Source organism: Apodemus sylvaticus, chromosome 1 (genome assembly GCF_947179515.1).
Source record: "Apodemus sylvaticus chromosome 1, mApoSyl1.1, whole genome shotgun sequence".
Taxonomy (NCBI): domain Eukaryota; kingdom Metazoa; phylum Chordata; class Mammalia; order Rodentia; family Muridae; genus Apodemus; species Apodemus sylvaticus.
The window spans coordinates 49,562,338-49,588,187 of record NC_067472.1 but is presented as its reverse complement, the minus strand read 5'-3'; the positions used below and the strand labels follow the sequence as shown (position 1 = coordinate 49,588,187).

At 34.8% G+C, this 25,850-nt stretch overlaps 2 protein-coding genes across 2 annotated transcripts; one reads left to right on the top strand and one right to left on the bottom strand.

Annotated features, from left to right (window-relative positions):
- Positions 1 to 2,421: 2,421 nt before the first annotated feature.
- On the bottom strand, positions 2,422 to 3,348 carry LOC127678115 (olfactory receptor 5B3-like). Its single transcript, XM_052172910.1, has one exon. The coding sequence runs from the start codon at positions 3,343 to 3,345 to the stop codon at positions 2,422 to 2,424; it is 924 nt and encodes a 307-aa protein (XP_052028870.1). The 5' UTR covers positions 3,346 to 3,348.
- A 20,366-nt stretch (positions 3,349 to 23,714) lies between these two features.
- On the top strand, positions 23,715 to 24,647 carry LOC127678105 (olfactory receptor 5B3-like). The gene has a single exon (XM_052172909.1). It carries the CDS (start codon positions 23,715 to 23,717, stop codon positions 24,645 to 24,647), a length of 933 nt encoding a protein of 310 aa, XP_052028869.1.
- Positions 24,648 to 25,850: the final 1,203 nt, after the last annotated feature.

Here is a 25,850-nt window from a genome sequence, read left to right as displayed (position 1 = left end):
TAGAGACTGACATTTTGTCCTATTGAAGATATTTTGTACCTTAGAGAAGCTTTTTAGTTTTATGAGGTCTCATTTGTTACTTGTCAATCTTAATGCCTGCACTCCTGTTGTTCTGGTCAAGAAGTTTTCTACTGTGAGAGTGCATTCAAGGGTATTCTCTGCTTTCTCCTCTATCAGGTTCAGGATATTCAATTTTAGTTTGAGGTTCTTGACATATTTGGATTTGAGTTTTGTGCAGCATGGTATATATGAATCGGTATATATGAACATTTATTTTTCTTCATGCTGACATGCATTTATACCAGCATCCTTTATTGTATATTTCTGACTTAAAATTTTTGATCTCCGTAGGCATATAAAGATATACTTCTGAGAATTACCAGCCTGAACATCCAATATCTCATCTAAATATTATATTTCCTAAAGTTTTCTTCATTTTACATTATATGTATTTAAGTATATATCTTTGGGAGAGAGAGCTGGGAGTGAAAATGAAAATTGGTGGGAAGAAGCATCTGTCATGATTAGCTGGAAGCCTGTGATGGGAAGGGATATGATACAGGGAGTATGGTATCAATCTATCTAGAAAACCTTCAACTCCAAGTCTGTCTTGCATACAACATATTTAAGAGTACAAATGGAGCAAAAACGGAGGAAACAACCAACCAATGACAGACCCAACATGAGACCCATCCATGGTCTTGGTTGCATGACCAAGGGAATGATGCAACCCCTGACACTATTAATGATGCTCTGCTAGTCTTCAGGTAAGAACCTAGCATAACTATATCCTCAGAGACTTCACCCAATACTGTGTGGAGCCAGATACAGAGACACACAACCAAAAATTAAGCAGAGCCCATGGAGTTATCTAGAATAGTGGTGAATAAAGGCAAGCAAGTCGGAGAATTCAAAAACACCACAGGAAGACCTCCATAGTCAACTAATCTGGGATCATGGGGACTAGGAGACCCTGGGACATGGAGCATCCAGGAGCTGGATCTAGACCTCCTACACATTTGTAGAAAATGTGTAACTTGGTATTCATGTGGGTGCCCAAATACTGCCACCAGGATTGCCTTAGCCTATGTTCCCTCCCATTATCTCCTTACCCACTACTTGGACTGCCTGGCTAGGCCTCAGTGGGAGAGAATGAGCCTAGTCCTGTAGGAAATACAGGTCCCAGGATAGGGCTTTACCAAATGGTAGATCCTCTTCTCTGAGAAGAAGGGAAAGAAACAATGTGGGTAATATTCATAAGTGTGAAACTGGGAAGAGAGAAGATACAGGAGGTGGGATATAAACTGGATAAAGTACTGAAATAAATAAAAAAGAAAATAAAATAGAAAAAGCAGGATGCTCCTTTTCCGTGACTTTTGATTCTATCCAGGTGAGCTCTCAATGAGTTGTCAGATGCTAATGATTGACATTTTGTTTTTATAGTCAGCTATTGTTTATTGAGCACTCACTAAGTTCCAGGTGTCATACAAATATGACTGATGATCCTTATCACATTATAAAGTGGATTTTATAAAGAAGTTTAAAGTAGAAAGCTCAAGGTCAAAGAGGGCAATTAACATGTCCATGAGAATAAAGAATTCAACACTTAACTGTTCATATAACTCATTTCCTTGTGTGTTTCGCTGTATTCTTGCTGTTGTTGAGATATCTTCATGTGTTGCCCAGGCTCATCTTGAAACATTCAGCTTAAGTGATACTCATCCACAAGTATCACTTAAATGCTGAGAGAACAGGCAAGATCCACTGTGCTCCACTTAGTGACACTTGGTAGAAATAAAGAAGGATGTAGCTCCTTTTCCAGTGACTTTTAGTTCTATCCAGGTGATCCCTCAGTGGGTTGGAGAATGATACATATAGACATATTTTTAACTAAGTCTAATTGTTTCAAGTATCACTTTTAAATACCACCTCATATTCTAGTTATTAAATAAATAAATTTTTGCTATCTGCAGTTTGAAATCCCTATCGAGAAATGAACACAATTAACTAAACACAAATTCATGTCATATTACTGGAAATTTCTATCATCTATTTGAAATAGTCTTCTTAAGAAATTTGTGTGTCCTCACTTTAAATAACTTGTATGCACCTGTTTGCATAGATTTGTATTAATGTGACAGTAAAAATATTGTGAAGAAAATGATTGAATATGATAATATAGTAATTAAGTTTTTGACAGTCTGACATATATTTATCATAGTCATGTCACTCATGTCCTACTCTTCTGAAAATTATGATAGATTTTTGAGAGCCAGCACTCTATTACAGAGATCAAGATGTCACTTCATGTTATTGAATTTGGTAAAGGGTGGAGAAAATGTGATTCATTATAGAGTTAAAATTAGATGATGTAATCCAAGTATTTTGCATTCTAAAAACCTAAAATCAAATTTTTAAACATCATCTTGACTTCAATACAATCTTTGTGAATGCACTTTTCACATCCTTGTTTCTCAGGCTGTAAACCAGAGGGTTCAACATAGGGATGACCATGGTGTAGAACACAGATGCGATTTTGTCAGTGTCCATGGAGTGACTGGAGCTGGGCTGCAAGTACATGAATATGATTGTCCCATAGAAAATGGAGACAGCTGTTAAGTGTGAGGCACAAGTGGAGAGAGCTTTGCAATAACCAGCAGCTGAATGCATCTTTAGTATGTTGGTAAAAATGAATGTATATGATATTAAGATGAGTATAAGGGCAAAAAATACATTGAAGCTGGCTAAATAAACAAGAATCAGTTCGTTAACATGTCTATTAGAGCAAGATATAATCATGACTGCCAAAACATCACAGAAAAAATGATGGACCACATTGGACTCACAGAAGGAGAGACTTAATGCATCCATTGTATATATGGAAGCATTCAGCAAACCACAGATATAACAGCCAATGACTAAAGATGCACACACACGTTTTGTCATGGTGGTAGTATAATGTAGGGGCTTACATACTGCTGCATAGCGATCATAAGCCATGGAGACTAAAAGGTAGTTTTCTACATTGGCAAAGTTTGCGAAAAAGAACATCTGGGAGGCACAAGCATTGTAGGACATGATCTTGTCTTCTGTAAGGATTCCAGCTATGACCTTTGGAGTAACTGTTGAAGAGTAGCAGAAATCCACTAAGGACAGGTTACTCAGGAAAATGTACATGGGGGTGTGGAGCCGAGAGTCCAAGAGAATCAACAGGATCAGCCCCAAGTTTCCTACAAAGGTGATGGTATAGATGAGGAGGAAGGTGAGGAAGAGGGGAAGCTGCAGTCGTGGGTCATTGGTGAGTCCAACCAGGATGAACCATGACACTTCTGTTCCATTCTCCATTAATGATATCAGTTATACAACAGAAGACCTTAAAAATTTTTAAAGAAAAATTAGTACAATATGGGCCTGAAGAGGTGGTTTAGTAATTATAGCTCTGACTTTCTATACCAAAATAACCAGCATCTTCACGGAAGCTCACAAATGTCCGTATTCCAGTATTATGGGGTTTGTATGACACCTTCTTTGTTACAAATACACATGTAAGCAAAGTACCCATAGAATTAAGTTTTTAAATATGTTTAAGAATGAGGTAATAAGGGAATTGGAATCCATGAGATTTCAATTGACTTTCTACCAAAATATTAAATTATATATATTTGTTAGCCACATGTAGACCATTTAGTAACTGTAGAAATTGTTTCTTTTAGAACAAGTGGGTTGTGTAAAACTACCAGTACTGTTCTTACCTGCAAAAAGGTAGTATAGAAACTACCTGTTTTCTATCAATAGCATAATGACTTTAATAAATTATTACCTCCAAGGAATTTGTCAAGCACAAGAGATATACATTTTCTGCAATTTTAAATAACATAACTACCCTTTTCTGTCTGGACCCTGGTAAACTTTTAATGCATTGCAAGGCAAGCATCTTAAAGAATTTGACTTAATTATAGTGAATATTTTTCTTTCATTTAACCACAGCAAACTGAGTGGCACTCTATGTGGAAAGTTCTTGAGCCCTATATAATTTTTCTTATTAAATATCAATTGAACACCTTATCCCTACCCTAACCATGAAATGTTTCCTCTGAATACTAGAAGATTATGGATGAAATAATGAGTTCTATATTGCATTTTAACATTTATCCACACAACTTCTCATGTGTTTTATAGAGCATTTTAAGATACTATAAGCATATATCCAGAAGCATGAAGACATGATTAGGTCACAGAAGGTTTTAGTGTCAATCCATATTGCTCACTACTTTAATTACTATTGTTGTTGAGCTTACAATTATGTTGGGAAAATGTTAAACCTCAGAATCAATTTGGAAAAAAGACATATTTCTTAAAATAATAGAGTTCAAGTTCTTAGAAGAGGTATATACTTGATCATCCACTAACTAACGCAAAAGCACCTACCTCCTTTAAACACCATTTTGCCATGTGCATTTGAAGACAGTAATGAGGTGTACTTTGTGATATTATTGCAAAGAAAAACATGCCAAAGGCAGTATGACGCTGGATGTTATCATGGCTTAGTGCATGTTACTGATCATGATGTCATTGCTGTGTAATAATGGCACAGAAGGTTTTTGTTCTCAGTAAGTTTAAGTCCTGAAAGTTATTTCTTCAAATTGCCCTTTGTGTGTTTGGGCCATTGGTATGGCCTGTGCCTTCTCATGATCCTCGACTTGTTTTCACGTTAAGACTATGAATGCTGGTCATGCTATTTCACATGGACCATTCTTTTCAAAATTGTCCTTAATTTTAGATGAAACATTTCTATTTTCATATTTTTAGTTTAATTTTTCTCAGAATATCCACTAGCAGTGAGAACAGAGACTAATACAGCCCAAGTTTCTAGGTCTTTGCTTAGTCTCAGATATAAGTAGCTCTTGCAGTCTAATGATACTTAAACTTTCTTGTTTGTCTTAGCATATTTGGAAGGGTATCTATTATAAAATAACTATTATTTGTTATCATTATTGTGTTGAGCTTTTGCCCACTTTAGTTATATATTATACCTTGAAAACATTTAAATTTTCAATCTTCTATAATAACTTTCAATGCTGGCTATATATTTACAAGTGGAATGTATGTGGGGGGGATGCGTGAAATAAAAATGAAGCAATCTTTCTTATTTCATTCATCGGAAAATATAGGATGTAAGAAATTACATGAAAATCTCAATTTTTGAAAATACATGAGAATCACTTAGGTACAAGAGTTACAGATCCATCCAACAAAGGCTATCTTGAGGGCTTAAGTTTTAAATATGATTGAGGGAATATTCATTTATGTCTAAGTATTCATCAGTGTACCGAAAGATCATTTTATCTTCTAGGTCTGCATCTTTCCTGATTGCTTCTTCTATTCAATTGAAAGAATAATACATTGAACAACATAAAGTTACATCAATCAAATTACATTTTCTTTTCGTTCTGCAAGGAAATTTTTAATATTTGAATCATCAACATCCCTGCAGTGTTTTGACACTTATACTTTGACTCAGCATCTCAAAACTAGTTTTAGAAGAACAACCTTTATCCTTTAAACTGTTTTATCCTTCAAAGCTATATTTAAACCGCTGTTTTTAAGTAATTCACAGTAGGTATACACAGTCCATTTATTTTATGGAATTATACTTCACATTGGTTTATAAGTAGGCAGTTTATAGTGGGGTAACATTCTACCCAAAATAGTTACTCTAATATCTTAAAATTCTACTATGTGGTGTTTTGCAAAACTACTTCCAGCTGGTTGTTGTTAGGAAATGGTCACTTTTTACAGTTTGCTTAAAGTAAGAGATGTTAAGAACTTCCACACAGATAAAGTTCTGAATTCACCAAGCATTTTTCCTCTTTTCTTGGAAAATTCACTTACCTCGTTAACAGGAAAGCATAAGATTAATTCTGTCTCCTAGTTCACAAGTTATGTCTATATACAAAAAAAATCTGTAAGGAAATTCATGAAGGGCCTGCCATATAAAAGTCAATCAATGTGACATTTTATCTTTGTTTCTTTCACCTTTCTTGAAGGCGCAGATCTAATAATCACATTAATCCAAAGACCTGCTTATTATAACAATAACTACTGTTTATAAAGTAAATAATATCTAACGGATAAAGACATGCACTGTGTCCCCTCATGTGTCATATTGATATTTCAGAGGCTATTTCAGGAGATGTGAGGAGAATTATAGACACTCAGAAAGCTCGTGAGAATCCCCCAGAGTATAGCTGGAGATCCTCATACTGTCTTCTTAGGAAAAAAAAAAAACAATTAACCAGCCATGGGGACCAAACTTTCTTTTGCATCATAGAACTTGAAGTTCATTTTTAATATATAAATGAAAACACAAAAGTCATACATATTGATAAGATACCATACAATATTTCTATACATAATGCATATTGTAAAATGTACAAATTTCATTAAGTATACCTGTTTTCACAAAAACTATTTATTTGTGATAAAACTTTCAAAATCCTCCCTTCTAGCAATTTTTTCATTTCTTCCAGCATATCTAAAACTATGCTACATTATTTGTACATATATTTGTAACTTCCTGCAGTTACATCAAATGGGTTACCTGAAAAAGAAGCTAGGAATGTATGGGAAGGCAGCAAAAAAGAGATGGAGCCCAAGATAACACCTTCTATTTAAGGTCTCAAAGTTTAATGAAGGACTCCCAATATATATAGGCAGGGGCAAAAGTCTGGAAGCTTCTCAGTAGAAATCAGTTCAGTTGCTCCACAGGTGGCTAGTGGTTTTCAGGAAACAGCAAGTCCTTGAAGAATAGGCTTCACCTTTGTCTGAGCACTCCACCCTAGGTGGAGGGGATTATGACTGACACAGGAGTTCCCACTCGGGAGAGAAACTTCACATATGGTCAATATAAAGTTCCTGCCAGGTGGCATGGCACCTCAATAAGACTCTATATATTAATCCCTTTGTCAAAAAAGACATCTGAGCTTTTTGCTCCTATCTTACTATAACTTCTTAAAATATCTAATGATCATTGATCATTTTTTATGAGCTGTCCACTTTAGAACTCTATAGAATGCTGTGTTACATTAAAAAAGTCTACTTATTTCTACTGACTGATAATTATACTTATTAATGTTTTATTATAAGTGTGTGTGTGAGTGTGCGTGTGTGTGTGTGTGTGTGTGCGTTTGTATGTGTTTCTTCATTTACTTGATTATGGAGTTAATGTTTTGAAGTCTGAGAATTCCTTACAGAAGTCAGTTCTTTCCTTTCCTCATGTAGTTTAGGACTCGAACACACACACACATACAAACACACACACACAAGCACACATAAAATCGGATTTCTGAAGAAGCTTCTTTACTCATTGAACCATCTCACCCATTTTCTTATATTATTTGCAATTGAGTTTTGTAATTTTTCTTTTCTTTTTTCTTTTTAGAATATTTTTATTTATTCTTTAATATTCTTTTACAGTCCAGACTTTATCCCCTTCCTAGTTTGTCTTCCCACTGTTGCACATTCCACATCGCTTCTCACCATCTCTAAGAGGATGTACCTACTCTGTCACCCCACCAAACCTCCCCATTTTCTGGGGCCCCATCTCTCTTGATGGTTAGGTGCATTTTCCCTGAGTACAGACCCAACAATCCTCTGCTCTATATGTGTTGGGGGTTTGATATCAGCTGGTATTTGGTGTCTGGTTGGCAGTTCAATGTCTGAGAGATCCCCGGGGATCCTGGTAAGTTGAGACTGTTGGTTTTCCTATAGGATCTCCTCTGAGTTTTGTAGTTATTTTCATAGTATGAAAATAACCCCCCTTGCAGATACATAATTTTGGCTATTTTTGTTCAATACTGTAATTGTTTCTTTTTAGTCTATGGAGTATTTACTTTACCAAGCAGGTTCTTTCTACCTTGAGACAATCATAATTTTTATTTTGTTTATTTGTTAATATTTTCTTTCTGATATTCTGTAAAACAAAAAGGAAAAAAAAAACTCCATCCATTGCTATGTCATGCCTTCAAATGACTTCTTTATAATTCCCTCTAGCATTTACATAGTTTGTGTCTTCAACTTGAGTCCTATATTTATTTATTTGTTTGTTTGTTTGTTTGTTTATTCTTAACATAGATTTTACTTTCATATTATGTTCATTACATTTTTATTTTTATTAAATTATTTTATTTATTAATATTCCAAATGTTGCCTGACTTCCTGGCCCCCCTCACCAAGTTCATTACATCCTCCCCTCTTCCCTTTGCTTCTGAGAGTGTGTTCCCAACTTCCACTTCATACCTGCCAGCTTCTTATTCCCTAGGGCATCAAAGTTCTAGGGGATTATGCTGATACTTTCCCACTGAGGCCAGACAAGGCAGTATTGTGTTACATATGTGCTGGGGCCTTGGACAAGCCTATGAATGTTCTTTGGTGGCTTAGTCTCTGGGATCTCAGAGTGGTGCACATTAGTTGATAATGTTCTTTGTATGATGTTGCAATCCTCTTCAGATTTTTCAGTCCTGCCTTTAACACTTCCATAGGAGTTCAGGCAGGACCTCAATCCAGTGGTTGATTGGAAGTATTTGCATCTGTGTCAGTCATCTGCTGGTAGAGCCTCTCAGTGGACAGCCATGCTAGACTTTTGTATGCAAGCACAATATGACATCAATAATAGTGTCAGGGCATAGTGCCTGAACATGAGATGGATCCCAGGATGGGACAGTCACTGGAAGACCTTTACTTCAGTATCTTGTCCATTTTTGTCCCAGCATTCCTTTTAGGCAGGAATAATACTGGGGCAAAAAAATTGATGTAGGGTTTGTGAACATCTATTTTCAATCTGTTTTATATTACTGACAGAAAGACCCAAGCACCCACACTTTGGTCTTCATTCTTTTAGAGTTTCATGTGGTCTGTGAACTGTATCTTTGGTATTCCAAGCTTTTGTGCTAATATCCACTTATCAGTGAATGCATAATATGTGTGTTATTTTGTGACTGGGTTACCTCACTCAGGATGATATTTTCTAGTTCCATCCATTTACCTAAGAATTTAATAAATTTATTACATTTAATAGTGAGTAGTACTCCATTGTGTAAATGCACCATATTTTCTGTATCCATTCCTCTGTTGAAGGGCATCTGAGCTGTTTTCAGCTTCTGGGTACTATAAATATAGGTGCTATAAGCTTAGTGGAGCATGTGTCCTTGTTGTATGTTGGAGCATCTTTTGGGTATATGCCCAGGATTGGTATAGCTAGGTCCTCAGTGGTATAGCTATGTCCAACTTTCTGAGGAACTATTTTCCAAAAAGTTTTTGTACCACTTTGCAATCTGATTTTCTGAGGTCTGATTTCAAGAGTGGTTGTAACATCTTGGAATTTCACAAAGAGTGGAGGAGTGTTCCTCTTTCTCCACATTCTCAACAGCATCTGGTATCACATGAGTCTTTTATCTTAACCATTCTGACTGGTGCGAGCTGGAATCTCAGGGTTGTTTTGGTTTGCATTTCCCAGATTCTAAAGATGTTAAAGATTTCTTTAGGTGCTTTTCAGCCTCTCAATATTCCTCAGTTCATAATTCATTGTTTAGCTCTCTACCCCAATTTTAATATAGTCATTTGATTATCTGGAGTCTAGTTTCTTGAGAACTTTACAAGTGGGTTGGGTGCAGAGGCATCTTCTTGGATGTAGGAGTTGGGAGGATGGGTTCGAGGTTTTCTGGGAGTGGGGAAACTGGGAAAGGGTATAACATTTGAAGTGTAAATGAAGAATATATTCAATAAGGAATGTAAAAAAAGAGGGGAAATATACATTCGGCTCTATTATTATATAAAACAAATTCATTATTCTACTTAGTGAACAGAGAAATAAAATGACTTTGATGAATTATGCTATACTTGTATGTAGAGCAACATTTTGGTCAGCCCTTATTGGAGACATTTCTTCTTACAGTACAATTACTGATAATTAACAGAGACCCATTACTGGACAATTTACAGACATGAAAGTCTCTGAGGCACTGATGCCAAAGTGTGACATCTCTAGAAACACTTTCTTCAAGACTCAGGGATGTATTAGAAGAGAAAACAAAAAAAATGTAAAAGCCAGAGGTGATGAATACCTTCAAGATGGCAACAATGTCAGAGGAGATGGAGAGAGGAAACTGAAGTTAGAATTAATTGTATGAAAATCGTCTAAAATAAAATAAAAGAAAAAATATAAAATTAAAATCTTTACAAAGAAAGTTTAAGACAATTAATATAATAAAGAATAGAATTATGGAACCTGCCATGTCCCAGGAACAGCCAGGGCTTCAGAGCCCCTGGAACACCCTGGTTAGATCCTGCTCTATTTGTCTGTCATGACCTTCTGGGGCACATCCAACAGAGGCAAGCTGCATGCTGTCTCTTTGAACTCTATAGCATTCCTTTCTGAGGAGTCCTTCCCAGCCCCAGGTACAGCCAGGCCTATGATGCCCTAAGTACACCCAGGATAGACTAAGCCCCTGCTATCCCCTGTCAGCTAGTTCCACCTTGGGCAAAATTGGCAGAGCCAGTAGGGGTGAACTGAGCTCCTTTCCCTCAATGCCATGCTCAGGCTCAAGGCTATGCCTCCAAGAAATCAGGGAGACCTGTGGAATACCAGGAACATTCAATTCTACCTGTGGCACAGGCAGAAAAGATGAGCAGAGTGATCTTTCCTTAGCTATGTTACCAGGCAAAAGGTTTACCTCCCTTTCCAAAGAGTCCTGTCAGCATCAGGTATATCCAGCCAACACAAGGGACAACAAGATGGATAAAGGCCAACTTAAGAACACAATTAACAAGAACTTTAGTTATATGGCACCAGCAAAGTCCAGCTATCCAACTAGAGCAAGCCCTGAATAACATAGCCAACACACATGAAGATGACATTAAATCTATTCTTATAATGATTATAGAGAGATTTAAAGAGGAAAGAAATAAATTCCATAAAAAAACACAGGATAATATAATCAAACATGTACAAGAAGTGAATGAAACTCTTCAACATCTGAACATGAAAGTAGAAACAGTAAAGAAAACTCAAACTGTCAGCATCCTGGTCAATGGGAACCTTAGAAAAAGAAATAGGAACTATAGGGGAAAACATCACCAAGAGAATTCAAAAGATGGAAGAGAAAAATCTCAAGCATCAAAGATTCAATTGAAGAAACTGATATGTCAGTAAAGAAACTTTTAAATCTAAAATGTTTCTGACAAAAAACATCTAAGAAGTTTGAGACATGCAAAGGACAATTCCAGAAAATATTTTTTTTATTTCTTTTATTTTTAGTGTTATTTTAAATTTAATTTTATTGGATATTTTATGTATTTACATTTCAAATGTTACCCCCTTTCCCAATTTTCCCACTGGAAAACCCATATCCCATCCCCCTGCTTCTATGAAGTTGCTCCCCCTCCCATCCACCCCCTCCCACCTCACCTCCCTGGAATTCTCCTACCCTGGGGAATTGAGCTTTAACAGGGCCAAGGGTCTTCCCTCCTACTGATGCTAGGCAATGCAGTCCTCTGCTTCATATGCGGCTGGAGCCATGGATCCCTCCATGTGTACTCTCTGGTCGGTGGTTTAGTCCCTAGGAGCTCTGGGGTATCTGGTTGGTTGATATTGTTGTTCTTCCTATGGGTTTTAAAGATCATATTGGAAACTTCCCTAGCCTAAAGAAAGAGGTGCCTAGGAGCACACAAGAAGCTTACATATTGGACCAGAAAAGAAAATCTTCCTGCCACATAATAATCAAAACACCAAATCAACAAATAAAGGAAGATTATTTAAAGCTTAATGTGAAAAAGGCTGAGTAACATATAAAGGCAGATATATCAACCTTACACCTCACTTTTCAATAGACTCTAGAAGCCAAAAGTGCCTGGACAAATATCTTGCAGAACTTAAAACAGCACAGATGTCAGGCCGGACCCCACAATACTTTTAATCAGCATAGATGGAGAAAGAAGATATTTCATGACAAACACAAATTTAAATAATAACTATTTACAAATCTAGACCAATAGAATATACTAGAAGAAATACTCTAACCAGAAGAAGCTAAGTACACCCAAGAAAAATAGAATAACCACACACCAGAGAAAACAAATGAAGTTCACATGCACACACACACACACACACACACACACACACACACACACACACACACATTACTTCTACCAAGATTAAATAAAAAGAATTAACAATCATCAGTCACTAATACCTTTCAACATTAAAAGATTCATTTTCCCAATAAAAAGACACAGATTAACAGAAAAGATGTAAAAACAGACACATCTTTCTGATGCATTAAAAAAAACAACAACAACAGCAACAAAAGATAAATACTACTCCAGTCCAAAGGCTACAAAAAGGTTTTCTGAACAAATGGACCCAAGAAGAAATCTGGAGTAGTCATTCTAAAAAATCTTATAAAATAGAGAGTCAAACCAAATTAAGAAAAAGAGATATGAAAGGACACTTCTTATTCACCAAAGAAACAAAATCTACGAAGATGAAGTCTTAATTCTTAACATCTATGCTCCAAATGAAAGGTATCTACATTTGTAAAAGAAAATTTACTAAAGTTTACATCACCCATCAAAACCCCACAAATTCATAGTGGGAAACTTCAACAGCTCACTCTTACCAATTGACAAGTCATGGAGACAAAAACTAAACAAAGAAATAGTGACACTAACTGACATTATGAATCAAATGGACCTACCAGATAACTTCAGAACATTTCATACAAACACAAAAGAATATACCTTGCTTGCCAGATCTCATGAAACCTTCTTCAAAATTTGTCATATAGTTAATCACAAAGCAAGCTTCAGTTGATACAACAAACCTGAAATAACCCTCTGGATCTTACCAGTTCACCATTGATTAAAGACGCTCTTCAATAACAGCAGAAACAATCAAAAGTTTACAAACTTATGGAAACCAAACAACTTTGAATGAACACTGAATAGGGAAGAATTAAAGAAATTAAAGACTTTCTAGAATTCAATGAAAATGAAGACACAATGTACCCAAACTTAAGGGACAACATGAAAGTTGTACTAAGAAGAAAGTTTGTACCTTCAAAAAGAAATAGGAAAGTTCTCATAGTAGCAATTTAAAAGCACATTTAAATCTCTAGAACAAAAAGAAGCAAACACACACAGGACAAGTACATAGCAAGAAATAATCAAACTCATAGCTGAATTCAATAAATTAAAAAGGAAGAGAAAAATACAAAGAATCACTAAAACCAAGAGCTATTTAAGAAAAGCGTTCTTTAAGAAAATCAACACGTTAGGAAAACTGTGCAATCTAAAAGGTAGCAAGAGAGTATTAAAACTAACAAAAAAGAAAATGAAAAGGAAGAGCATACATCAGATAATGAGGAAACCAAAGAATCATTAGGTTTTCATTCAAAAGCCTGTACTCCACGAAATTGCAAAATCTAAATAAAATGGACAATCTACTTGAAAAAAAATCCACTTATGAAGGTTAAGTTAAAATCAAGTTAACATATAAATGGTCCTGAAATCCCTAAGGAAATAGAAAAAGTCATAAAAATCTCCTACACTCCTCAAAAGTCCTAGGGCCAGATGGTTGCAGTACAGAATTCTACTCGCATTTTTAAAGGCGATCAACACACCTACAATATTTCTACAAAATAGATACAGAAGGAACACTGCCAAATTCATTCTATGAGGTTACAGTCACCCTACTACTTAAGCCACACAAAGACTCAACAAAGAAAACACAATTTCAGACCAATTTCTTCTATGAACATTGATACAAGAAATACTCAATAAAACACTCACAAACCTGAAGTGGAAACTTAGGGTTTCTTTAGAAACTTGGTTCTGTCAAATAATGCTTTGTGGGGGCACACAGGTGAAAGGATGTTTTGCTTAAGCAGACACATGAAAAAAATGTTTCCCTGAGAAAGGCGCATGTGAAAGGATGTTTTGTTAAAGCAAATATATGAAAGGATGAATGAAGTTTAGAAGGAGTATAAATATAAACAGACAATGGACTACACTGGATAGTGTTTGTCTGCCTTCCTAGTCACGATTTGTTGTGACTTCATAGAGAATAACACACCAAAACCTTCTGGTGGTATTCTGGGAGCGTCTGCCACTTCCTTGGACTTAGCAGAATGAAGTGGATGTTTCTGCATATGTCAGCTGATGGTAGACTCACTTGTCGTTTTCTTAAGACAGGCTAACTGTGTTTTGCTGAGGTAAGACCCATGGGGCGACACATGATGTTTGGAGGGAGTATAAATAGTACTCAGGGGACCGTGATGGGGGCTTGCATAACTAGCTTTGCAAGCTTTGTTGAAGTGAAGATGAAGGCATCTTCACTTACTTTTTTTGAGAGAGACACAGCCAAGAACTTCTGGCATTCCTGCTCTTGCTGACTCACATAGTTTTGGAGGAGGCCTGGATCTTTCTGCTGGATGGTGCAGCAACTGCTGATTTATATTTGCTTTCCTGATACTATGAAATTGGAATGCTGGTATCCTGACAAATAGAGATTTGAATCACCCTAAAGATCTACTTCTAAACAACATTCAGCAGAGCCTACTGGTTTCTTCTGGATCAACATGCTGTTGCTGATTCATATGAACTGAATTGTTAATATCCTGACAACACAGATTGTTTTTGCTCCAAAGAACATTTTCTGAATAGGTTCACATTCTCCTTTGCTCTATTAATCTTTCTTTTCTACCACCTCTGGTTCTTTCTGCCACCATATGTTAAAAGCATATGGTGGGCATAAAGCATTTATGATCCCTTATTAAAATTATGTTTTGAAAAATTGAAGCCTTCAGAAACAGAATTCAAAAACACACCAAAGACATTCACAATGACCAAGTAGGCATCCTCCCAGTGATTCAGGGACAGATCAATATATTAAAATGTATTAATGTAATGCATTATATAAACAAACTAAAAAAAATTAAATGGAGAGAAAATTTAACAATTCCACTAGCATGAGGGACAAGAAAAGACTGCCCATTATCTCTGTATCTATTTAATAAAGTTCTTAAGGTTTTAGCTAGAGGAGTCAGGTTAGTAAAGGAGATCAAAAGGAAATAAATTAGAAAGGAAGAAGTCAAAGTATTATTGCCAGATGATATGATAGTATACATAAGTGACCCCAAAAATTTTACCAGAGAACTACAGCTGATCCTATACCTTTAGAAAAGTGTCTGGATACAAAATTAGCTTAAATAATCAGTATCACTCCTTATACAATTGATATATTGGTTAAGAAGTAAATTAGGAAAACAAAATCCTTCACAATAGCCAAAAATAATGTAAGATATCTTGGTGTAACTCTAACCAAGCAAGTGAAAGATCTGTGTTACATGAAGAAAGAAATTGAAGATATCAAACAAAGAAAGATCTTCCACAATCATTGGTCAGTAGGATTAACATAGTATAATTAGCCAGTTTACCAAAGCAATCTAGAAATCCAATGTAATTACCAACAAAATTCTAATACATTTTTAAACAGACCTTGAAAGAGTAATTCTGAACATCACATGGGAAAAAAAACTTAGAAAAGCAAAAATAATCCTCTACAATAAAAGAACTTCTGGAGTTATCACCAACCCTGATTTGAAGCTATATTACATAACAGTAATAATAATAATAAATGTGATATTGGCATAGAACAGATGGGTTGATCTTTGGAATAGAATCAGAGATCAAAAAAATAAACTTGCACACATTGATTTTTTGATGAAGTATCCAAAACCATGCATTGGGAAATAAAGCATCTTTAAAAAATTGTGAGGATTTACTTGGATGTCTGCATGTAGAAGAATGAAAATTTGAAATAGATCAATCTTCGTCATCCTGCACAAAATTCATGCCCACATGGACCAAATACCTCAACATAAAACTAACTCAATGAAATCTAAAAGGAGTTAAAGTAGGGAATAGCCGTGAATGATATTTGGTACCTGAGATAACTTCCTGAACAGAACACCAATGGCTTAGGCAGAGATCAACAATTGATAAATTTGACCTCATAAAACTGAAAAGCTTCTGTAAGGCAAAAGATACCCTCAAAGGGACAAAATGGCAGCCAAAAGACTTGGAAAAGGTTTTCACCAACTATACATCTGCCAGGAAACTAATATTCAAAATATATAAAGAACTCAAGAAATTAAACACCAACAACAAATTAAAATGGGTACAGAGCAAAAGAGAAAACTCTCAATAGTGTAATCTCTAATGGTGGAGAAACATGTGAAAAATATTCAAAATCCTTAGGCATCAGGGAAATTCAAATCAAAATGTCTCAGATTCAATCTTACACCTGTCTGAATGGTTAAGATCAGAACTCACGTGACAGTACATCCTGCCAAGGATGTGGAGCAAGAAGAAGACTGCTCCAATGCTGGTCGAAGTGAATACTTTATACAACCACTTTGGAAATCAATCTGGCAAATTCTTGAAAAATGGGTAGTAGTTCTACTACAAATACCAGCTATACCAATTCTGGCCATATTCCAAAAAATGCTCCACCATCGAACAAGGACACTTGCTCACCTTTGTTTGTAAGTAGTTTATTAGTAATAGCCAGAAACTTGAAAGAACATAGATATCCCTCAGTCAAAAAAAAGAATAAAAAAATGTGATTGATTTGCACAAAGGAATGTTACTAAGCTATTAAAAGCAAAGAGATCATGAAATTTGCAGGAAAATGGATGGGACTAAAAATGCCATCCTGAGATAAACAACCCAGACAAAGCAAGACACACAAACAATATAAAATATCTTGGGGTGATTTTAACCAAACAAGTGAAAATTCTGTATGACAAGAGGTTTAAGTTTCTGAAGAAAGAAATTGAAGACCTCAGAAAAATCAGCATCCTGGAACTGCAACTGTACTACACAGCAATAGTGATAGAAACTGCATGGAATTGGTACAGTGATGGTCAGGTAGATCAATGGAATAGAACTGAAGACCTGGAGATGAACACATATACCTTCAGTAACTTGATCTTTTACCAAGGAGCTAAATCCTTCTAGTGGAAAAAAAAAAAGACAGCATTTTCAGCAAATGGTGATGGTTCAACTGGAAGTTAGCAAGCAAAAGAATGCAAATCCATCCATTCCTATCTACTTATACAAAGCTCAAGTCTAAGTGCATAAAGGACCACCACATAAAACCACATACACTGATATTGATGGGCACAGGTGACAATTTCCTGAACCGATCACCAATGGCTTATGCTCTAAGATCAAGAAATGACAAATTGAACCTCATAAAATTACAAAGCTTCCATCAGACAAATCTCACTGTCAATAGGACAAAACAGCAACCAGCAAATTGGGAAAAGTTCTTTTTCAATTCTACATCTGATAGAGGACTAATATACAATAAATACAATGAACTCAGGAAGTTAGAATCCAGAAAACCAAATAACCCTATTAAAAATGGAGTATAGAGCGAAACAAAGAATTCTCAACTGAGGAATATCAAATGACTGAGAAGCAACTTAAGAAATGTTCAACATCCTTAGTCATTAGGGAAATGCAAATCAAAACATCCCTGAGATTCTACCTCACACCAGTCAGAATGATTAACATAAAAAACTCAGGAAACAGCAGGTGCTGGTGAGATGTGAAGAAAGGAACACTCCTCCATTGCTGGCAGGATTGCAAGCTGAAAAAAGAAAAACACTCTGGAAATCAGTTGGGCAGTTCCTCTGAAAACTGGACTTTGCACTCTTGGAGGACACAGCTAGCTCTCTCCTGGGCATATACCTAGAAGATTCTCCAACATGTAATAAAGACACATGTACCACTATGTACAAAGCAGCCTCGTTTATACTAGCCAGAAGCTGGAAATAACCCAGATGATCTTCAACAGAGGAATGGATACAGAAAATGTGGTACATTTCCAGAATAGAATACTACTCAGGTTTTACAAACAATGAATTCGTGAAATTTTAGGCAAGTGGATAAGAATGGATCAATTTGCATTCTTCTGCATGCTATCCTCCAGTTGACCCAGCACCATTTGTTGAGGAGTCTATCTTTTTTCCACTGGATGGATTTAGCTCCTTTGTCAAGGATCAAGTGACCATAGGTGTGTGGGTTCATTTCTGGGTCTTCAATTCTATCCCATTGATCTACCTGCCTGCCACTGTACCAATATCATGCAGTTTTGAACACTATTGCTCTGTAGTACTGCTTGAGGTCTGGGATACTGATTCACCAAGAAGTTCTTTTACTGTCGAGAATAGTTTTTGCTATCCTGGGTTTTTTGTTATTCCAAATGAATCTGAGAATTGCTTTTTCTAACTCTATGAAGAATTGAGTTGGGACTTTGATGGGAATTGCACTGAATTTGTACATTGCTTTTGGCAAGGTGGCTATTTTTACTATATTAATCATGCCAAACCATAAGCATGGAAGATCTTTCCATTTTCTGAGGTCTTTGTTTCTTCAGAGACTTAAAGTTCTTGCCATACAGATCTTTCACCTGTTTGGTTAGAGTCACACCAAGATACTTTATATTGCTTGTGACTATTGCAAAGGTTGTTGTTTCCTTAATGTCTTTCTCAGCCTGGCTATCCTTTGAGTATAGGAAGGCTACTAATTTCTTTGAGTTAATTTTATATCCAACCACTTTGCAGAAGTTGATTATCTGCTATAGGAGTTCTCTAGTGGAGTTTTTTTTTGGGGAGGGGGGAGGTCGCTTAGGTACAATATCATATCATCTGCAAATAGTGATAGGTTGAATTTTGTATGTTGCCATTTTGCTGAAGTTTTTATCAGCTGTGTGAGTTCTTTGGTGAAGCTTTTGGGGTCATGTACCTATACTATCATATCATGTGCAAATAGTGGTTGTTTGACTTCTTCCTTTCCAGTTTGTATCCCTTTTGTCTACTTTTGTTTTCTAATTGCTCTAGCTAGAAATTAAAGTACTGTAATGAATAGAAGGGGAAAGAAATGGCAGTCTAATCCCTATTTTTAGTGGGATTGCTTCAAGTTTTTTTCCATTTAGTTTGATGTGGGCTACTGGTTTGCTGTATATTGCTTTTACTATGTTTAGGAATGGGTCTTGAATTCCTAATCTTTCCCAGACTTTTAACCTGAAGGGATGCTGAGCTTTGTCAAATGCTTTTTCAGCATTTAATGAAATGACCTTATGGTTTTTTTCTTTGAGTTTGTTTATGTAATGGATTACATTGATGGAGTTCAGTATATTGAACCCTTCCTGTTTCCCTGGGATGAATAGTAAATATTCATTTAATGTGTTCTTGTATTTGGTTGGCAAGAATGTAATTGTGTATTTTTGTATTGATATTCAATCAATCTTATGTTCATATGGTCTTATGTTTGCTTTCTTTGTTGGATCTTTGAGTGGTTTGTGTAGCAGCATAATTTTGGCTTCATAGAATGAGTTTGGTAGTGTTCCTTCTGTTTCTATTTTGTGGAATAGTTTGAAGAGTATTGGCATTAGGTCTTCTTTGAAGGTCTGAAAGAATTCTGCACTAAAACCATCTGGTCCTGGGCCTTTTTTGGTTTGGAGACTTTTAATGTCTGCTTCTATTTCTTTAGGCATTGTTGGACTCTTTAAATGCTTTATCTGTTCCTGATTTAACTTTGGTATTTAGTATCTGTCCAGAAAATTGTCCATTATATCCAGATTTTCCTGTCTAAGTATAGGCTTTTGTAGTAGCAGTTGATTATTTTTTAATCTCCTCAGTTTCTGTTGTTATTTATCCATTTCAATTTCTGATTTTGATAATTTGGATACTCTTTGCAGCATAGTCCTGCAACTAAAAGCCTTGTTTGAGAGATGAGAATTTTAGACTCCATATCCTCCATTACAAGGAGTCCTTACTAGTATCATGTTTTTTTAAAATTCATTATTTCAAGTGTTTGCCTAACATAACATTTTTTCTGGGAATTTTCCCATGTGATTGAAAATTTTACTGCTAACTGTTCAAATCTTCGTTTTATGACTGTTAAATTTTGGGGTAGTATATTTTGTCCACAAACCTTTATTTCTTATTGATCTACTAATCATTTTGTTTATTCAATAACATGAAGTTTTAAGGTCTCCAACAATGATTATGAAAACTTTCTATGTCTTTCATCTATCTTGACACTAATTAATACTGTTATTCAGTGTCTGGATACTTGTGTATTCTTGGCTATTAGATATACTTATAAATAGACTTTTATTTTTTTGAATAATATTTGATTCCCTATGCATTTTGTGTAATGCTAGAACATAAAATATAGTGTAAACGCCTTTCTCATTTTCATTAAATACAAAATTTTCCTTCCATTCATATTTGAATTGTGTCTTTCATTCTAAGGTATTTGTAGTCATTATTAAATTAAAACGTTTTTGTATTGAATATTTTTAATCTTTCATTTAATGACTAAACACTTATATAAGTCGTATACAGTCATTTCCAAGTTGGGTGTTTCATTCATCTTCTGAATTTTCCCACAAATTTTAGAACACAGTTTATCTAGAGTTTGTTTAAATTTTTGCTGCTATGCACCAATTGAGCCATACCTCATTTATATACTCATCTTCTTGGGTATATCCATTATTACATTTCAAGATGAGAGATGAATAAAATTATGAAGTTGTGTATGACTGTGTGTGTGTGTGTGTGTGTGTGTGTATGTATGTATGTATGTGCGTGTTTTTCCATATATATCCTTTTTGGCTTCTTTTTACATTTTAATGGGAGAGATTTATAGAGATTTATTCATTTAAAAATGCATTTTGAGAGATATTTAAAAACTCCTTGTGATCATGTGTAATTAAAATTAGGACTCTATCTCCATTGGAAAAATGTATCCCCAGAACTGAAGTGTAATGGTAATATACTTTGACTTTAAAAACTACTTTTATGAGGAAGGAGGATTGTTGGATGTAAGAATGGTGCCAGTGTAAAGCTGTGTAGGGGATAAATTTATTGAACATGTGAGGTGGGTGAACAATAACAATGGTGTGAAAATACCACACTGATGCACATTACATTGCACATTGATTTAAAACACACACTAAAACTATTTGCTTAGATGATTTCTTGAAATATGTTCTAAAATGGCCATAAACAAAAGTAAAATGAGAAGAATAAATACAAATTTTAGATTAAAAAACAAAGTCATAATATATAATGCAAGAGATGTGTACATGTGTTTCCCATGGGTCATTTGATTTATTCCTTCACACAATGTAGGGAGGAAGCTGGGCAAATCTCTAGAGCTTGCTAAATTTGTATAATTTGCTGCAGATCTGCACAAAGCAGACTCTGAAACTCAACTGCAACTTCATAACACCAACTTTGAAGAAATAAACTTCATAGAATGTTTCATTCATCAGTGTTTTTAGTTCAGAGATACTAATAAAATATAAGTCATTCCAATCAGAAGGTTAGCTACGAGCCTGAAACATGGTGAGTGGAATATTCAAAGATAAACATTACACTGATATACTTTTAAATTGTTAATTTCTTGGTATTTTCAGTAATGTTTCTTATTCAGGCTTTACAGTTGGATTCTGAAAATATTACATTACCTATGAAAAAGAAATAAATTATTGTCAATTTGGACACTGATCCATGTTAATATTAAGTTTTCTCTTTTCTCTGCACAGAGAACTTAGAATCATTTGAACACGACTTGTTCAAGAGAGAGCTTGTGTCTGTAATCATACTTAAGTCACATTCCATTGCTGATATAATATCAGACTGACAGACTGACTTGGGAGACTTAATTTTTTGCTTCAAGCTGACTGGTAAGGATAATTATAGAGTAAGAAATGTAATTCATCACAAGCCAGGTGAAGATGTATCCACTTGACTTATTGGAAAGTGAAACTTTTTAGTAGTCACTGAAATATAACTTTTAAAGAGTTATAAATATAAACATTTTGACCATTGTTAATTTATGGATTATTGTAATGTAATATGAAAAAGTATAGATAAGAACTGGGCAGAATGACACTGACAGATTAGTTGATGTTATTATATTTAAAGCTTGTTCATCTATCATAAAAGGTAAAAAAATAAAACAGCCAGCATAAAACATGCTAATAAGCAATAAAGGGAAATTACTTTTAAATTAAAAAAATATCCTAAGTAAATTAACATACTGAGACTTTGCTTTATCTTTTTCTTTAAACTCATATTAAGAAAAGACAATAAGTGCAATTTGTTTAATTCAGTCCTTTATAGGCAACAGACATAAAAATGTCAAACTTCACTGAATTCAGAAAAGAGATGGTATATATATTTTTTTTCTTTAAATTCATATTAAGGAAAGAAAATAAATGCAATTTGTTTCATTCAGTCCTTTATAGGCAACAGATATAAAAAAGTCAAACTTCACTGAATTCAGAAAAGAGATGGTGTATGTATATATATATATATATATATATATATATATATATATATATATATATATATATATATATATATATAGTGTGAGGTATTATTGTCCAGTTACTATATTCCTCAAGACTTGGTTAATGCATGGACAAAACTTGCTTCTTTGTTTATTTAAAAATTTCATGCAATATATTTTGATCATATTTTCTCCCCTCTCCTAATGCTTCCATATCATTTCAATCCACTGAAATTTACGTGTTGTCCCTCAACATTGCACACACACACATACACACACACACACACAAACTCTCTCTCTCTCTCTCTCTCTCTCTCTCTCTCTCTCTCTCTCTCTCTCTCTCCCTCCCTCTCAAACAACCAAAACAACTGGTAAGACAAAAATCCTCCAAATTATAAAACTAAGCGGAAGGCCCACCAAAAACATGGAACTGGTTTTGTGTAGGCCAATAATTCCTGGTTATGGGACCTGCTCTGCAGTGTATTTGGCATATCCTGTGAGAATATATTGGAAAAATATGTTTTCTCTTTGTTGTAGTGTATCTATTTTAGATACGTTCTTGTTTTAAGGTAGGAGCCTGTGTCTACTTCCCCTCTCAGTGTTGGTGCTCCATATAGCTTGCAGGATATCATGTTGCTATAGTTTCTGTGAGTTCATATTTTTATTAGTCCTTTTTTAATCTAGAAGTCACTGTTTTGTTGGAGGCTTCTCTTGAAAAATTTCTGCATTATTTTCCACAGAGTGCTCTGAAACTAGTAGGATGTCATTGGCGAAATACAATACATTTAGGACAAGGTACTTCAAAGTCCCTCAATTTCTGTATATTAATAGATATCACTTTTAAGTTACATATATCATTTATCAAAAAATTTCAAATTTATTAACATGTGACATTATATGTAACAAATATATGAAATTTGTGTTCAAGTCCAGGCTATTGTAGAGAATTTTTTCCAAGCAAATTATTACTACAATGATTGTCTAGAACTTTTAATTATACTTCTTCATTTTTTTAAAGTATAGAATAGAGTTTATTCAGAGCATGGGAAAGGTAGTTAAGAGGGTAGCAGAGGCAGAGAAATGCAGAGAGAGGGAGAGAGTAGAGAAGTAGAGGCCTGCCATGAACACATGGAGGAGGGAGGATAGGTAAGGGAGGGGGAAAGGAAGAGCCCAAGTGGGCAAAAGAGCAATAGAGCAAGAGCTTGATTATAGTTTCCAATATCTGGGCCATTTTTATAGGACTTATTTCTTTATCATTGCTACACATCACATTTCTGATGAAAATGACACTGGTGAAGAACTGGACAGATGTGACACAGTTCATTCTCCTGGGACTCACTGATGATCCAGATCTGCAACTTCCCCTCTTCATCATCATTCTCCTCATCTACATCATCACGGTGGTAGGGAACCTGGGGATGATCCTGCTGATTCTCTTGGACTCTCGGCTCCAATCCCCCATGTACTTTTTCCTGGGTAACTTGTCCCTGGTGGACTTTTGTTACTCTTCAGCTGTCACTCCTAAAGTCATAGCTGGGCTGCTAATAGGAGACAAGATCATATCCTACAATGACTGTGCTGCTCAGATGTTCTTTTTTTCAGCCTTTGCTACTGTGGAAAATTACCTGTTGGCCTCAATGTCTTATGATCGCTATGCAGCAGTATGTAAACCCCTACACTATACCACCATCATGACTCCAAATGTATGTATGTGTCTGATCATGGGGTGCTATGTTTTTAGTTTCCTGAATGTCTCAGTTTACCTTGGAGATACTTTCAGTCTCTCTTTTTGTAAGTCTAATGTGGTTCATCATTTTTTCTGTGATATGCCAGCAATCATGGCTCTCTCCTGCTCTGATAAACATGTTAATGAGCTAGTACTTATTTATCTAGCCAGCTTCAATATATTCATTGCTTTCATAATGATATTGGTATCCTACATTATAATTTTTATCACAATCTTAAAAATGCAATCAGGAGCAGGATTTAAGAAGGCTATTTCAACCTGCGTCTCGCATTTAACTGCTGTTTTTATTTTCTATGGAACTATAATCTTCATGTATTTGCAGCCCAGCTCTAAACATGAAATGGACACTGACAAAATTGTGTCTGTCTTCTACACCATGGTCATTCCCATGTTGAACCCTTTAGTTTACAGTCTGAGGAACAAAGAGGTCAAAAGTGCATTCATGAAAGTGGTTCTGAAAGAAAAATAATCTGATATGCACTTTAAATATTTTGTGGTGTAATATTAAAATTCTTATGACATCTTCTGCATATAGTAGATTATATTTTAAGCTTATACTAGTTCATGATCTGAGTGCTTATTCTTGCCTCTGCTAATCAATTTGTCCTTGAAATGATAGAACATTATATTTAGAAGAAAATATCACAAGTGTTTTTTTGATTTTTTTTGTATTTGATTTTTTAATTTTTTTTACCATTATTGATACATTCAATTATTTTCTTTTAACTTTCTCTTTCTGGTATCTTGTGATAGTTATTTATCATTGTCATAGTAACTGGATATTTTTTTAGTCCACATTGAAATATACCTCAGTGGATTTTCACTTTGATACTTTTATGTTTGCTGTGTTTTCTTTCAGCAGCCTTAAGAGTCTCTTACATGTAATTAACTTATTTTTTCCTTTATACTCAGATATTACTATGGAGTATGTATTGGGAGAATTTATCATTAATATTGTCTATCCCTAGAATTATGTTTATTTGAATTTTTATTGTTACCCTCTTAATTTCTATACTTGTTTTCTGTTTTACTGAAGTTATTTTTGTCAGTATGTATATATTCATTAATTTACATTTTCACTGTTATCTAACATGCTGATATCCAGGGTCTATAGAATATTCTGTTATAGAGACATCTGTGGTTCTGGTCTCTACTCAGAATTATAAATTTCAGATCATTTGAAATATAGTCTCAGTTTAAAACTAAATGAAGAATATATTACCTTCACAATCCTAAAAGGACACATAGATGTTGTGAATCTTTGATTTATAGGAAAAGCCTAATAAAAATATTATCCTTTATTTTAGACAACCTGTGTCAACATGTCCCATACTGTTGTATTTCAAGAACATTCATTGAGATAGAAACTATTTGATTTTTTTGATTATGCTTTTGATAAATTGTCCATATATGCTTTACTTATAAGCATGATATTTCTATATCTTGATAACTAAGTTCAGTTAGAAAATATTCTTGGGCTGGAGAGATGGCTCAATGGTTAAGAGCACTGATTGCTCTACCATAGGATCTGATTTCAAATTCTAGCAATGACATCTTGGCTTCTGATATATCTGAAAACAACTATAGTGCACTTACATATAATAAATTAATCTTTTTTAATAAAGCAAAATATTCTCAATGTAGATGGAGGGCCTGTATAAAAATTTTGTAT